Source organism: Ornithorhynchus anatinus, chromosome X1 (assembly GCF_004115215.2).
Source record: "Ornithorhynchus anatinus isolate Pmale09 chromosome X1, mOrnAna1.pri.v4, whole genome shotgun sequence".
NCBI lineage: Eukaryota > Metazoa > Chordata > Mammalia > Monotremata > Ornithorhynchidae > Ornithorhynchus > Ornithorhynchus anatinus.
Window position 1 is genome coordinate 116,143,069 of NC_041749.1, and position 15,606 is coordinate 116,158,674.

General features: G+C 57.2%; 1 protein-coding gene across 2 annotated transcripts; it reads right to left on the reverse strand.

Moving 5' to 3' along the window:
• Window positions 1–284: 284 nt before the first annotated feature.
• On the reverse strand, window positions 285–13,251 carry NCLN (nicalin). Of its 2 annotated transcripts, none has more exons than XM_029052087.2 (15): window positions 12,918–13,251; window positions 9,121–9,311; window positions 8,837–8,981; window positions 7,311–7,405; window positions 6,537–6,617; window positions 6,303–6,406; window positions 5,846–5,934; window positions 5,188–5,327; window positions 4,697–4,875; window positions 2,770–2,857; window positions 2,624–2,662; window positions 2,356–2,516; window positions 1,376–1,429; window positions 1,183–1,261; window positions 285–552 (listed from the first exon to the last, which is right to left on the reverse strand). In XM_029052087.2, exons 1-15 carry the CDS (start codon window positions 13,099–13,101, stop codon window positions 493–495), a joined length of 1,689 nt encoding a protein of 562 aa, XP_028907920.1. In that variant the 5' UTR covers window positions 13,102–13,251; the 3' UTR covers window positions 285–492. The 2 variants fall into 2 exon arrangements, with proteins under 2 accessions (XP_028907920.1, XP_028907919.1); XM_029052086.2 differs by having other exon boundaries at window positions 2,356–2,519.
• Window positions 13,252–15,606: the final 2,355 nt, after the last annotated feature.

A 15,606-nucleotide genomic window follows, 5' to 3' on the forward strand; every position in this document is an offset into this window, starting at 1 on the left:
CGGACGACGCAGGCTCCGAGGTTTGGAGGCAGCAGTTTCCGGGATCTGGGGCCTTGGGTGACAGCCCCTTACTCCCAGGTAGCACATGTATCCCTAGGACAGGGACGACAGCTGTGGGGGCCAGAAGGGCGAGGGGGCTAAGGCGGGGGGGGCTGCTCCACTCGTCCACTTTGCTCTGAGGAAGCCCTACAAACCTGTGGTTCAGTGTTTCAACCACCCATGTAGATTCCTTGGGTCTCTGCTTCTCTCCTCTCTCCATGTAGTGAAGGCCGGGGGGGGGGGGGGGGGGGGGGGGAGAAGCAGGGAGGGGAGGAGAAAGAGGATGTGTGCTGGAACTGGGAAGTTCTGCATGTGCTTGGCTCCCCCCACAGCGGGGTGGCTAGAGGAACAGGGAGGGAGGGCGGAGTGGAGGTTTTGATGGAAGGCTGAAACTCCTGGCGGGCTCAGTGTGGTGGCTCTGTGCTGCTCAATGGGACCGGTGAATGGCCATTTTCACTGCTGCTTGGACTTCAGGGAGAGTCTCTGCATGGTCTTATATAGGACACCAAAGTGCTACAGAGGGAGGGAGAGAGGGTGAGTGAGTCCCCTGCCAACTCGTGGCGGCCCTGCCCCCTCTCCGGATCCCCTCCTCGGGGACCCATGTGGTCTGCAGGACGAAGAGTCCAAAAAAGGAGAAGCCGGAGCGCCCGTGAGAGGGGCTCTCTCACACAGCGTGATCTCCCCAGTCCCCATGCGGGGGGTGGCTGGGGCCCCTTGATGGTGCCAGAGCCACCCTTGATTTGGGCTGAGGTGCTCATGCCATCGACCTCAGCCCCGGTGTGGCCTCTGCCTCTGCTGCCCTGCCCTTGCTCCTCGCTAACTCAAAGCAGAGGTGGGTTAGCAGGCAGGCAGCAGGCTTCTGAGGCAGAAAAGAACCTCCTCTCCCTTTTCCTTGGCCACCCACCCAGGGACAACATGCAGCAAGAAGATTTGGGGAGAGGGAGGAGCCGGCCCCATCTTGGGTCTGGATGGCTCCCACTCTCCCTGCTTCACCAAAAGCTACCAGGGGCTGGCTAGGGAGCGGTGACTGGAAGGGAACCCGCCTCCGTGGTCTCCCTCTCTACCAGACTCCCTGGGCCTTGTGCCCCTCGGCACCCCCTCCCCCGCATTCTTCACCCCCTCCCCACCCCCACTTTCGCTTACCTGGACTGCAAGGTAGGCCACCCCAAGGTAGGCGGCTATGCAGAGAGCCAGGAGGAGATCAAAGATCGCTGGCTTAACCCTGGGAAAGGAAAGCAACGGCCTCGGTGAGCAAAGGAGCCAGGATCTGGCGGGTCCCAGAGACCTTTGCCAAGCCACCCCATCACTCAGCTGAGGAGGATGAGGGCCCTCCTACCTGTATGCGTTCATCACTTGCTTCAGCTGATCATAGAAGACAAACTCAGGGTCCCTGTGGGAAGGAAGCAGGTTTGCAGTGGGTGGGATGTTTTGTGGGGGGGACCAGGCCAAGCCTGCTGCTGCTGCTTTGGGCGGGGGGGGGGGGGGGGGGGGGGGGAGGGGGAGGGTGTCTCCCTAGGGCAGTTCTTCCAAGTGGCAAGAGCCCAGGCCTGAGGATCTGGGGCTCTGCCACGTACCCACCGTGTGATCTTGGGCAAGTTATTTAACTTTTTTGGGTCTGTTTCCTCACCTTTAGCCCCCACCCCAACCCGGTCAGAGCACAAAGCCCATTATGGCCACGGGGCCCAAGTCACTTGATTTGAGGGGACAACGGTCTATGGGGAAGGGAGCGGGGCTGGGAGTCAGAAGACCTGAGTTCTAGTCCCAGCTCTGCCCCAAGCCGGCTGGATGTGAACACTCTGTGCCTCAGTCTCTTCATCTGTAAAATGGGAAGAAGAGTTCCTGCCTCACCTCCCACACAGGGATGTGGTGATAACAAAATGAACCGACTATAGGGCTCTCAAATATTTTTCTTTCTGTCTTCTCTGTTAGAGTGGAAGTTCCTTGAGAGCAAAGAATGCATCCCTTCTCTGGGTTTAGTACAGTTCACTCACCTAGAACAATGCTCTGCACACAGTGAGCACTCGATAAATACCCCTACAACTACTACTTGAATCTGCCCTCAAAACGAAAACCGTCCGGCTACCAGCCACCTCAGCCCTGAGCCCAGAAGGGGCACCCACGTGCATGTCCAGACAGTGGCACGTTCAGTTTCAGGTTCCTGGGGGCGACATCGGGATGCCTGTATCCAGTCTCGTGGGGGACCCAGGAACACCAGGGTGGGCACCAAACCAGCAAGATGGGGTTGAGGGGGTCTGTCCTACCCAGAGAGGACAGGGGTCTTCTGGCCCCCGGTCACCACCCAACCCTGCCCCTCACCGCTTGTCAGCTTTCACGTGATGCTGCTTGACGTCCTTCAGGTAGCGGCTAAGGTAGTATTCTAGGGTGTTGAGGAATGTGCTGTCTTTGTCCACCAGTTGGGCAGCACGCGGCTGGTTGGTGAGCCAGTCCATCACTGACTCCAGCTGCTCCTGCTGGATCTGCTGCAGCGAGAGGAGGAATGGCATGGCCACGGTCTCCTCTGTTGCCCGCTGCCACTGCTCTGCCTAGGAAGCCCCCCAACCCTCCAACCCCCCAGTTCCCTTACCATTTGTTCAGTGAAGATCTGCAGATCTGCAGGGGCTCCCTGCACACAGAGAAAAAGAGGTGGGGGGGGCGGGGAGGGAGTGTGATGCGGGGCGGGTCGCTGGGCCAAATGGGCGGGAGAGAGCTGGGCAGAGAGAATCAACGTACCTTCTCGGTCAGGTTGTAGATGACCCGAGTCAAGGCCTCGGCAATTATCTTGGTGTTTCGGGTTAGTGATCTGGAATCAACTCGTGCCCTGAGAGAGACAGACCCCACCTTAAGCACTCTGACGCTCACCTCACACCACCCAAGCCCTTTCACGCTTAGGTCCAAACTTTATACTCTGCCAGTTTCTCTACCTGTCATTTATTTTCATGACGGTCTCCCCCTACGAGACTGTCGGTTCTTCACAGGTGGGGATCATGTCTACCAACTCTGTTGTACCGTCCTCTCCTAAATGCTTAGCACAGTGTTCTGCATACAGTAAGCGCTCAATAAATACCACCGAGAGAGACAGAGAGTGAGTGAAAGCCATGAGCTCATACAGGCACACAGTGAGTCAACTACAGGAACTCTGCTTGCTCTTCTAGAGAAAGCAGTGGGGGAAGCCTCACCCCTTCTCTCCCAGCCCTCGCTTTCTCAGATTACGAGCTCAGTGAGGGAGCCTGGGAGTGAAGCTGGTGACCACCTCGTTACTCAGGAATTATAATAATAATCATAATAAGGATGACGTGGTATTTGTTAAGCCCTTACTATGTGTCAACCACCGGGAAAGATATAAGATCCATATCCCGACTTGACTCCTATATAAGCCTCCTTGCTGACCTTCCAAGCTTCCTGTCTCTCCTTTCTCCAGTCCATACTTCACTCTGCTGCTCATATCATTTTTCTACAGAAATGTTCAGTCCACTTTTCCCCATTCCTGAAGCACCTCCAGTGGTTGCCCATCCACCTCCACATCAAACAGTAACTCCTTACCATCGGCTTTAAAGCGTTCAATCAACTTGCCCCCTCCTGTCTCCCCTCACAGGTCTCCTGTTACAACTCAGCCTGCAAGCCCTCATTTCCTCCTTTCCCACTCCCTTCTATGTTGCCGTGATTTGCTCCCCTCCCTCAGGCCCACAGCACTTATGTCCAGTTCTGTAATTTATTTATTTATATGTTCCCCCTCTAAACTGTAAGCTCAATATGAGCAGGGAATGTGTCTGTTATATTGTTTTGTACTCTCCCAAGCTCTTAGTTCAGTGGTCTGCACAGAGGAAGCACTTAACAAATCCTACTAACTGATTGACGATAATCAGGTTGGACACGGTCCCGCTCCCACAAGGGCTCACCATCTAATGGGGGAGGGAGAACATCGAATCCCCACTGGACAGATGAAAAAACTGAGACCCAGAGAAATTAAATGACTTGCTCAAGGTCCCTGGGCCGGGGAGAGAAACCAGGTCACCTGACTCCCGGGCCTGCGCAGTCGGGGGAATAGGAAGGGACCAGTGCCGTCAAAAGGAAGCCCAGAGACTCCCTGGCAGCACAGGGCTCCCACCCCTCCATCTTGGCCGACCCGGGGCAAAAGCCAGGAGGCTGCTGGTCTCCACCCAGGTCAGTCCTGAGCACCCAGTCCTGGCACCTGGACAACCTCACTTGGGCACGGGAGCCCTCCCCTCCCCCACTAAGCACCTGGAACCAAATCCAGTTCTGGGAGTCCAATTTGAGACAACCGAAGTCCCCAAACAGCTAGAAAGAGTGGCTGCTCCGGTTTCAGACGGGCGCCAGGCTGGTTCGGAGGCGACAGCCCCGCCTGGAAGGAGCCGCGTCCTCCCTCATCCCAGCTGCTCCCAGCGCGATGGCTCGGGCGAGCCGCCAGACTGAGCGGGAAGGCTGCCAGGTTACGGGCTAGGACAGCTGCTCACTCTCCCCAGGAATCCTCTCCAAAGTGACCTCCGCCAGTCAGGCGGACACGGCTCCGGCCCCCGGGTGCTTCCGCTCCGCCCCACCCTGGGAGCGGAGCCTCACTTGGGGGGCGGCCCCCCAAGTCCCAGGGGTCATGCCCACAAGGTGCCTGGGCAGCTGGCAGGGGCCCACCCCGGGCTCCTACCGGACATCCATGATGCTGTTCCGCAGCCCGTCCCGATGGCTGTCCAGGTGGGAGACGGTGAAGGCCGGGAGGCGGCGGATGGCGAAGCGCTCGTGCTCCCAGGCCAGCATGTCCTCTGCCAGGTTTATCTTCTTGTGCACCATGGAGAACCTCACTTCTGGAAACTGACTGGCTGCCACCTGCCAGGGAGACAAGAGGCTGCAAACTTCCCTTCCCCCAGCCAAGACGACGTGCCCCTGCCAATCCTGGGGAGGCGGCAGCTCTGGGGACGCCCGCCAGCTGACCGTGGACCCGCTCGCCCTCTCGGACGGGCACCGCAGCTTTCCGCCCACCCATCCTGAAGTGGACAGATGAGGTGGGCGAGAGAGAGCAGCCTGGATTTCCGGGGAGGGAGACAGCCTCTCCCAGCCTCCACCTGGGATCCAGCACGGGCATCGCGGCGCCCCCTCCTCCCCTCAGGGGTGCCCTTCCCCACCCCCTGGTGCAATTACCATCTCGAGTTCCCGCAGGAAGGCATGCTGCAGGGTTCCTTCCTTGGGAGGTTTCGAGACATGGAGGTGCAAGCTGTTCCCACGGCCCAGGGTGTCAAGACACAGGACAAACGCCACATTGTCCTGAAGCAAACTGGAGTCTGAAAGGTGAGGGTGGACCCGGGCTGGCTTGTCAGGGTAGGAAGCAGGAGGCTGGCAAATGACAAGCTGCCCCTTCCCCGCACTCGAAGGCCCCCGACGCCACCTCTGGGGCGGCCCAGGCGGCCGGGAGACACCCGAGAGGCTACGCCCAGGCCGGGCCCCGGGAACAAGTCCGCAGCAACCACGATGCCCCGGCCGGGTGCTCCTGGGCTTTAGGCTTTGACGCTGGGCCCGTTGGGGCCCAAAGAGGGGATCGGTAGGCCCCAGGCTGCTCGGGCCCTGGGAGGGCAGGACTGCCAGTTATCTCCGGGCGAGGTGCCGCTCTCCCCGGAGGCTCAGCGGCCCCGAGCCCACCGGGCTCTTCTGGGGAGGAGAGTTTTCCAGACTCATGGCGCTGCTGGGGACCGCTGAGACTAGGCGTCACCCCTCCGTCTGCTCGGAGGACTTAAATGCCCCTGCCCTCCCGCCGTGATCTCCTCCTCTCTCCTGAGACCAGCCTCGCCTTCTCCTTGCTCACCGGTGTGATCCAGGTTGTCTTCTAACCACCTCTTGGTCCCCTGGTAGTTGAATTTGCCCCCGCCGGAGGCAAAGAACAGGAGGTTGTACCTGACGCGCAGAGAACGCAACCGTTCGCTTCAGTCTGGGAAGCCGTACCCCAACGTTCCTCAGTTGGGGGGAGCGCGCACAGGGGCTTACGCGGAACAGGGAAACACGGTCGCCATGATGCCAATGGGAGTGGTAGACAGGAGCCTGGAAATCCCGGGCTGTCCCTTAAAGATACCCGTGGCCTTTCCCTCTCGGCCCTGGAGTCTCCGTGCTACAGAGGGGTGTGTGTGTGCTCCCTGTTGACTCCCCACCCCGTTCCTACCCTCAAGCTGAGCAACAGAAACGGCCACAGACCTCCCCCGCCCCCCGACTCCAGAAAAACACACCCGGTGGCACCCCCTCCCCCTCCCCGCCCGCCCACCGCTTACCCAGCATGCGTGCGTTTGTAGGTGTAAAGCCGAGAGAAGAGACGTGCGAGTTCCAGCAGAACCGAAACACCACTGCCATTGGAATCTGCGCCATGAGAGAGCCACTGGGGAAAAAGGGCAATGCAAATGCCCCAGTGAGCTTGCTCCAAGGGTCACTGGGAGGGGAAGGGAGAGGAGATAAGGAACCGGGACCAAGGAGGTCCTGTCGGAAAGGGGCAAAAATGGACTACGTACAGGAGCAACCCCGAAGGCATCATAGTGGGCCACGATGACGATGGTGGGGAGGTCCTCTCCACCCAGCCCCGTCAGCCGACCCTGAGGAGGAAACCAGAGTCAGGTTGGGTCGTCTCCTGTGCCACGGGGAGGTCGCGGCCCTAGCCGCAGGCACCCGGGGTGGGTGGGGTCCTCTTTCAGGGCCCCCTCCCACCTACTCATCTTCTGGGCCCTGGAGTGGAGCCGGACTTAGCACGGTGCCAGTTTGGCCCGCGCTTACACCTCCAGACCACCCCCATGCTGTCTTCCCTTCCAGGAGGCAAAGAAGCCGGCGTCTGGGGGGGGGGGGGGATGTGAGGGGGGAGGTGAGGCCAGGGCTGCTCTCTTCCCACCAGGGGAGGGCGGTCATCCAGGACATTCCTGATTAAGAGGGGAGGGATTCTGGGAAGGAAAGAACGAAGGAAATGCCAAGGGGAGGCTCCACCAGGCAACGGTGAGACACTCTTGGCCCAGGACACCCAGTAAAGGATCCCTCAGGACCAGGTGCTGCCGGGGAGACGAGTCGGAGCTCCAAATGCTTCTGTCAGAGGGGAGGAACAAGGCCTGGGTGTAGCCCTCTGGTTCCTCCCTGGGATCACCAAGCACGGGCCCCAGGCGAGGAAGCTGCCGACAAACTCATGAGCTCTCTCTGTCCACTGACCACTCCAGGGTGGCAGGGGGCAGCTGGAGGCCTCTCAAACAGGTCAGGGTTTGTGGAGGAAGGGCAACCAAGATGGTGACCCCAACAGCCCTCACCTCCACGCTGGTGATGAGCCAGTCATTCACGGCTTTGCTCTGGGCCCCGCTGGTGACCATCTGGAAGCCATTGGCTGTGGCTGTGTGGAGCAGAACTGCAGGGACAGAGGGCATTTGGATTTGTCAGATGGGGCGGGTGTGGGGGAATGGATTCAAGGCTCTAAAATCATGGACGATGGGGACCAGGCAGTCAGTTCCAGGGCCAGGGGGGCATCCACTGGAGTTTGAGGGTAGTGGGGAAGAGGGGCTCAGAACAAAAAAAATGCCAAAAAAAAAGAAATTGTGATCTCTATCAAGCCAAACACTGTCCTAAGCCCAGAGGTACATACACGATCATCAGGTTGGTCACAGTCCCTGTTCTACAGGGGGCTCACAATCCAAGAAGGAGGGGGAAGAGGAATCAAACCCCCATTTCACAGGGAAGGAAACTGAGGCCCAGGGAAGCCAAGCAACTTGCCTAAGACTGCCCAGCAGGCAAGTGGTGGAGCCAAAATTCGAACCCAGGTCCTCTGACTCCCAGGTCCGGGCTCCTCCCACTAAGCCGTACTGCTTCACCCGGTGGGCCAACAGCAGACGGATTTTGTTCTCATGGGAGTCTTTGCAGCAGTCCAGGATATCAGCAGGCTCAAGAGAGAGGTCTGGCTAAATTCACAGACAAGTGGTCCAGAAGTGGTCACTCCAGGGGAAGTCAGGGCGGTTTAGCTGGTCTCTCCTGCGCCGTGGTGTTAGATCGGTGTCCAGGAGGACACCAACAACTCACTGTCAGAGCGACCGAGCCCCGGGCGGGAAGGACCACTGGGCTGACCCAGGCATGGCAGGGCTCAAAGGCGTACTTTTCCGAGGCAGCCCTGCCCTGCACCTCCTCCCGGGATGCTGACAGACCGCCTTTTTGTCTCAGCCCCAGGCTGGGCAACCTTGCTCAAGAACCTTCTTTTGAAGTGTGTCACTAACACTTGGGCCTTACTCGGCCTCAAGAGGGAGTGGAGGGGGGGGCGCCCCCGTCCCCTTCCACACCCAATTTGCACTGGCTATGCAGGGTGCACGAGGCATTTCTCAAACCCAGAAGACCTGGAACCCAAGGACCCTGGGCAACCATATATCTCTCTCTCTCTCTCGTTCCCTCACTTCTAACCATGCAAAGGTGGGAGAAGTTAGTAGAGGAGATTACTTCATTTCCTTCTTTGGGGTTGGTGGTTCACAGAGGATGGCGTTTATCCTCAGGCGGGTGAGCCGGACACGCAATACCGCTTCTGGTATGCGTGTGTGTTGGGGGAGGAGATGAATGGTTTAAGGGAGGTGGGAGGGATGGGGGTGTCAAACAGACATATAGTTGCTTTCCTCGTATGCCGCATGATACACCCGAGGAACATCATTACTAATGCTTTCCCCCTTTCCTCTGGTTGTGAGGCAACGCCACCCAGCCAGCCACCCTGCCACCCTTCCTCCCTCGCTGCCCATCACAGCAGCCCCCTCCGGCTGCTTCCTCCTGCTCAGCCCAGTCGGGTCCCCTGGCCCCAGGCTCCCACCTTCGGCCGCAGAGGCGGAGCCTTGGGAGGCCGAGGCTGCCTGAGTCTGTTCGTAGATGGAGAGCAGGGCTTCGTCCTCCACGGCAAAGTACACGGGGACGATGGTCTCCATAGCCAGCATCTCGGGCTCGATCTCCATGAATTGCTGGGGACGAGGGAGAGGCTGAGCTGCTTCGCGTATCCTCCCTCACCCCACCTTTCCCCTGCGGGTCGGGGGGCGGTAGGGGCGGAGGGCATGCGCGCACACGGAGAGGGACAAGGGTTGGGTCGGAGAGAAGGCTCACCCTGATGATGTCCTGGGGCAAAGCGGCCATGGTCTGGGGCAGGATGATGACCACAGCACCCGCCGACTGCCGCAAGGCCTTCTGGTACTGCTCGTACGAGAAATCCACCAGCCGCATCATGACGCAGCGGCGACTCAGCACATCTGCCTCTATTGTCCGTGCTTCTGTGTTCAGTACGGCGTTGCGGGTGCCTGGAGAGGCAAGTGGAGGAGGAAGGGACACTCAGGCCTATTAAGTGGCTACGCTCACAGAGTGCTGTGAGGAGGATCGGTTTATTACCATGACAGCGATCACCACCATCATCGTCGCTGTGGTCTTTGTTCAACACTACATACCCAGGACATTACAAGCAAGGTGGATACAAGCAAATCGAGTTGGACTGCCCCGTCCCGCGTGGGGCTCACCGTCTCAATCCTCACTTTCCGGATGAGGTAATGAGGCCCAGAGAAGAGAAGTGACTTGCTCAATGTCACACAGAAGGCAAGTGGCGGAGCTGGGATTAGAACCCAAGACCTCCTCACTCCCAGGCCCGTGCTCTATCCGCTACGCCTTGCTGCTTCTCGTAGATATGAAATCGTCGGGTTGGACACAGGCCCTGTCCCACGCGGGGCTCACAAAGACACAGCTCCTGCCCACACAGAGCTTAATAAAGACGGCGCTTATCATGTACTTCCTACTGAGAAGTAGTGTGGCCTGGTGCAAAGAGCACAGAACTGGGAGTCAGAACACCTGGGTTCTAATCCCAGCTCCGCCACTCGTCTGCTTTGTGCCTACCAACTCTGTCGAACTGGACTCTCTCGAGCGCTTAGTATAGCGCTCAACTGATCGATCGGTCGGTTCGGCGCATCTCCAGCGGTACAAGACGCTGGTCCGGGGAGAGTGAGGAGAAAACAGCCTCAAGCCCAGCCACAGAGCAACGTGAGGCCCCGTAGGAGACAGACAACAAAATGCAGTAAAACCTGCTTGATGTGGGGGCAAAGAGACAGTGGCTTCTGCACAAACCCCGGAGTCCCGGGAAGGCTCCTGCCTCAGGACGTCCTCTCCTGAGATCGTGACCCTGAAGCTTGTTTCACTGTTTTCTCTTCTCCCACCCTCATTCCTTCCCTCCCCGGCAAGACAATATGCGAGACTGCAAGCCTGTTGTGGGCGGGGAACAAGTCTACCAACACTGTTGTATTGGGCTTCTCCAAGTGCTCAGTACAGTGCTCCACAGGCAGTCAGTGCTCAAAAAATACCACTATTGATGATGATCGTCCAAAGTGGCAAGGAAGATAGTTTTCAGGCCTTAAGTGCAGGAGAGGATGAGAGAAAGGCATGGGGACTATCAAAGAAGAAGAGAGACATGGGAATTAGTGGTGCAGGAGGGTGGGAGGCAGGGGGAGGAGGGGAAGGGAAAGGAAGGATAGGGAGGTGTCTGTGGGACATTCATTCATTCATTCAATTGTATTTACTGAGCGCTTACTGTGTGCAGAGCACTGTACTACGCTCTTGGAATGTACAATTCAGCAACAGATAGACAATCCCCCCCAACAACGGGCCCACAGAAGCAGTCCAAGAAAAGAAAGGCTCGGGATGACCGACCAGCGTCTCAGATCTCAGAGGAGGGGGGGAGTCGTCCTCTAGAGCTCCCTGGTGAGAAGACAGCTGGAAGATTCTGGGCCCTGTCAGATAGCCCCTGGGGGGTGGAGAAAGGCAGCTCTCATAGAAAGGGAGCCAGGTTGGCAGGGTTTGGCTGAGTCAGCCCAGAGGAGACCACTGGGATAAACACACGGAAGGCAGACTCCAATGATCGCTCCTTTGAGCAGAGGTAGAAAAGTTTGGGATAGTCCGACACAGGAACTCTGGTGGCGGGACGGTCCCGCCCCGGCCCCCAGCAGACCTTCCTGAAACCAAGCACAGGACACAAGCAAACCAAAAGATCAGGCAGGGGAGGGGATCTTTTTCATCTGGCTGCTGACAGTGGCAATGATAGTAAGCGCTGGCTGTGATGATGATGACGATGGCATTTGTTAAGCACTTACTATGTGCGACGCACTGTTCTAAGCGTTGGGGAAGATACAGAGTGATCAGGTTGTCCCACGTGGGGCTCACAGTCTTAACCCCCATTTTACAGATGAGGTAACTGAGGCCCAGAGAAGTTAAGTGACTTGCCCAGTCACACAGCTGACAAGCGGCTGTGGGCAGGGCACTGTACCAAACGCTGGGGAAAAAAAAAATACAGAGGTGAAAATGAGACAAAGCGCCTGACCTTCCAGGAGCTCACAACCCGATAACGCTTTCTCCCATGCCCAGTGTTTCAATGGGAATGAGGAAGAAGGAAGCGACTGGGAAAAGGAAAAGTAACTGATCATCTCATATCTAGCCTAGCACTTAGTACCTAGTAGGAGCTTATTCATTCATTCATTCAATCGTACTGAGCGCTTACTGTATGCAGGGCACTGTACTAAGCACTTGGAATGTACAATTCAGCAAGATAGACAATCCCTCCCCAACAACGGGCCCACAGACTAAAAGGGGGAGACAGCAAAAACAAATACCACAGTGATTATGAACGGGGGAAAAGTCCAACTTGGCAGGAGCCAGACAGGGGACAGAGCAGCCCCAAAATAGGGAAAGAGGAAGCAATTAGGGAGGCCTCCAGAAGACTGAGCTCTTGCCTGACAAGGGCAGGGGTGGAGCCCCAGGTGACAAGACAGGGCGAGGCCCAATTGGAATCCGCCCTCTTGGCAGGCTCTGTGACCTCCGAAGGGGGGTGGGAAGAGGGAGGGTCATTTGCCTCTGGGCCACCTGGGACAATGACAAGCCGAATGAGACTCCAGCCAGGAGATATTTGCCCCCCAAGCCTCAGAGAAGGCAGTTTGGTGGTAGTGGTCTCTTGCCGAACTGTCCATTGCAAGCGCTCGGTACGGTGCTCTGCACACAGTAAGCGCTCACTAAATACGACTGAATGGTTTGTTATCCGGTGACACCCCAGGAGAGGAAAGCACAAGCCCAGCCGTGAGGTCTAAGTGGAAAGGGCCCGGACCTGGGAGTCGGAGGACCTGGGTTTTAATCCCGAGTCTGCTGCTTGTCTGCTGGGTGACCTTGGTTAAGTCACTTCACTCTGCTGGGCCTCAGTTTCTTCATCTGTACAATGGGGATTCGCTTCCTGGTTTCCCTCCTACTTAGACCGTGAGCCCCATGTGGGACAAGGACTGGATCCGACCTGATCCTCTTGTATCTACAAGGCCCACGGTGAGCATTTGATAGAGATATCAGAATTCTGTTGCCGACTTGTCCATTCCAAGCGCTTAGTACAGTGCTCTGCACATAGTAAGCGCTCAATAAATACTATTGAATGAATTATTCTTTAACCTGGACCGCAGCCTGCAGCTTAGGCGGGGGATTTCACCTTCTCCCCAAACGTGCGTCCACACATTAGAGCTCCTCCACGAATTCACGCTGCCTCTCCCTAGCAAATCCCCCACCGTCCAATAAAGCAGGAGGGGCTGAAACACTCCCAATAAACGACCTTCTGCGCTCCTCCTTCGGCTCCTCTCCACCGAGGGAAGGTGCACATCAGACGGAGAAGAGAATAAACATCCAGCCCCCGAGTGGGAAGACGAAGAGCCCCACCACACTCTCTCTGCTCCGGCGCCCCCAGTGAGACGGGGAGAGAAGGAGTAGGCGCCGATTGAAGAGGGGGTGGGAACGGAACGAGGCCCACTGAGACGGGGGAAGGGAGGGCGGGACGGGGCTCCGGGAGCCTGGGGAGGGCGGCTCGGAGGGAAAGAGCAGGGAGCGCCGGCTGCACGCACCGTAGGGCTGGCCCTGCAGATCGTACTGCTGCATGCGGTAGACGGTGAATTCGTGGGCGGCCTCGGCGGCTGGCAGCGGCGGGGACACGAGCAGCAGCACGGCGGGCAGGAAGACGATGAAGCTGAGCGGCAGGCAAGAGGCCTTCAGCATGTTCTCCAGCACCTCTCCCGCTTCCTCCAGCATCCTGCCTGGCGGCGAGAGGCCTCCGGCTACGACGGGAGCGGGGAGATCGGGCGGCGGGCGCTGCGGCTGAAGCTCGGGCTCGGGCGGTGACTCCGACTCGCTCCTCCGCTCTTTCGGCGGCACCGCGGCATGGGCTGGCCCCGGGGTCCTTCAGGCACCGCCGCGGACACCCCCGGCTTCAAGGTCCTTCAGGCACCGCCGCGGGCACCCCGGCTCCGGGCCCGCTTTGACAGGTCGCGGGCCGCCTCCCCCCATGGGAGTTGTAGTTTTTCCAGGAAGCGGGCCTTGCCCGCCTCGCAGAGTCTGCTGGGAGATGTAGTCTTCCAATCCAAGGAAGGGGAGTAGTAGTAGCAGCGGCAGGAGCGGTAATATTAATAGTCGGTCAATCGTATTTACAATAATCATACTAATGAAGGTATTTGTTAAGCGCTTACTATGTGCCCAACACTGTTCTAAGCGCTGGGGCAAATACAATACAAATAAGTGACTGTGGGCAAGTCACTTAACTTCTCTGTGCCTCAGTTCCCTCATCTGTAAAATGGGGATTAAGACTGTGAGCCCCACGTGGGACAACCTGATTCCCCTGTGTCTACCCCAGCGCTTAGAACAGTGCTCGGCACATAGTAAGCGCTTAACAAATACCAACATTATTATTATTACAAGGTAATCAGATTGCCCCACGTGCGGCTCACAGTCTCCATCCCCATTTTACAGATGAGGTAACTGCGGCCCGGGGAAGTGAAGTGACTTGCCCAAGGTCACACAGCAGACAAATGGCAGAACCGGGGTTAGAACCCACGACCTCTGAGTCCCAAACCCGGGCTCTTGCCACTTGGCCATGCTGCTCCTCTATCGAGCGCTTACTCTGTGCAGAGCACTGTACTAAGCGCTTGGGAGAGTACAATATAACAATATACCAGATGCATTCCCTACCCACAACAAGCTTACAGTCGGGGGGGGGGCAGTCAGCGGTATAAATAAATAAGATTAAGTGCTGTGGGGCTGTGAGGGGGGATGAATAAAGGGAGCGAATCAGGGCGCCGCGGAAGAGAGTGGGAGAAGAGGAAAGCAGGGCTTAGTTGGGGAAGGTCTCCTGGAGGCGATGTGTCTTCAACAAGGCTTTGAAGGGGGGAGAGTAATTGTCTGTGGTAGCTGAAGCCATGTGAACAAATGAGTTCTACAAGGGAGTGACTGTGCCTGGCTCGATTATCTTGTAACTGTAAGTAAAGTGCGAATCGCTGAGGAAGTTACAAGATAATCAGGTCAGACACAGTCCCTGTCCCACGAGGAACTCACAGTTTATCATTATCTTTATTATTATTGTTATTATTAATCACTCATTCGATCGTATCTATTGAGCGCTTACTGCGTGCAGAGCACCATTCTAAGTGCTTGGGAAAGTACACTATGACAATAAACGGACACATTCCCTGCCCACAGTGTGCTTACAGTCTGGAGGGGCGAGACAGACATCAATACAAATAAATAAATTACAGATATGCATATTAGCGGTATGGGGCCGGGAGGGGAAAAAACAAAGGGCACAAGTCAGGGCAACACAGAAGGGAGTGGATTATCATTATTATTATATTTGCTAAGCACTTCCTGTGTGCCAAGCACTGTACAAAGTGCTAGGGTAGATTCAAGATCAGTAGGTCCCAAATGGAGTTCACGGTCTAGGTAGGAGGGAGAACAGGAGAGAGAAGCAGCGTGGCCTAGTGGATAAAACGTGGGCTCAGGAATCAGAAGGACTTGGGTTCTAATCCCGGCCCTGTCACTTGTCTGCTGTGTGACCTTAGGCAAGTCACTAAACTTCTCTGTGGCTCAGTTACCTCATCTGTGGATTAGGACTGTGAGCATTTACTATGTGCAGAACACTAAACTAAGCATTTGGGAGAGTACAGTATACAGAGCGAGTAGGCATATACCCTGCCCACAACGAGCTTAAAGTCTAGATGGGGAGACAGACATTACTATAAATAAATTATGGATATGGACATAAGTGCTGTGGGACCGAGGGAGTATGGGCTGTGTCCAACCTGATTATCATGTATCTACCCCAACACTTAGTACAGTGCAGAACCCGGCTGAATCTTCCTCCTCTGGATGCCGCCACGTGGGCCCGGGACCTCCTCTCCCTTGGAGCCGAGGCCCAGACCGCTAGTCCCCCTTATTCCTGGCTGAATCTTCCTCCTCTAGACACTGACACGGATGCGCCGGGATCTCTCTTCCTGTGAACCCCGCGCCACCAGACTTCAATGACCTGCCTCCGGGCTCATGGTCGTCTCCCCAACCCGGACATCGGCACCCCCGCCCAAGGACTCCGACACCGAGGACTCCCCTCTCCGCCCCCATGCCACCGCAGGCCCCACAGCCTCCAGAACCACGAGTAGCTCCCAGACCTCCCTCCATCTTTCCCTGACCCTCCTACTTCCAAACAGCACGCCCTTGAAGCCCGTCCAGGTAGCAAATCCGGACCGTGAGACACTGTACTCCCCAGCACCG

Excerpts from the sequence above, each read along its gene's own strand:
- NCLN (XM_029052086.2), bottom strand. The coding sequence starts at position 13,101 with ATGCTGGAGGAAGCGGGAGAGGTGCTGGAGAACATGCTGAAGGCCTCT. Across the intron at positions 9,312-12,917 it reads TCTGCAGGGCCAGCCCTACG|GCACCCGCAACGCCGTACTG; the intron begins GTGCGTGCAGCC and ends TTGCCTCTCCAG. Across the intron at positions 2,663-2,769 it reads TCTACAACCTGACCGAGAAG|GGAGCCCCTGCAGATCTGCA; the intron begins GTACGTTGATTC and ends CTCTGTGTGCAG.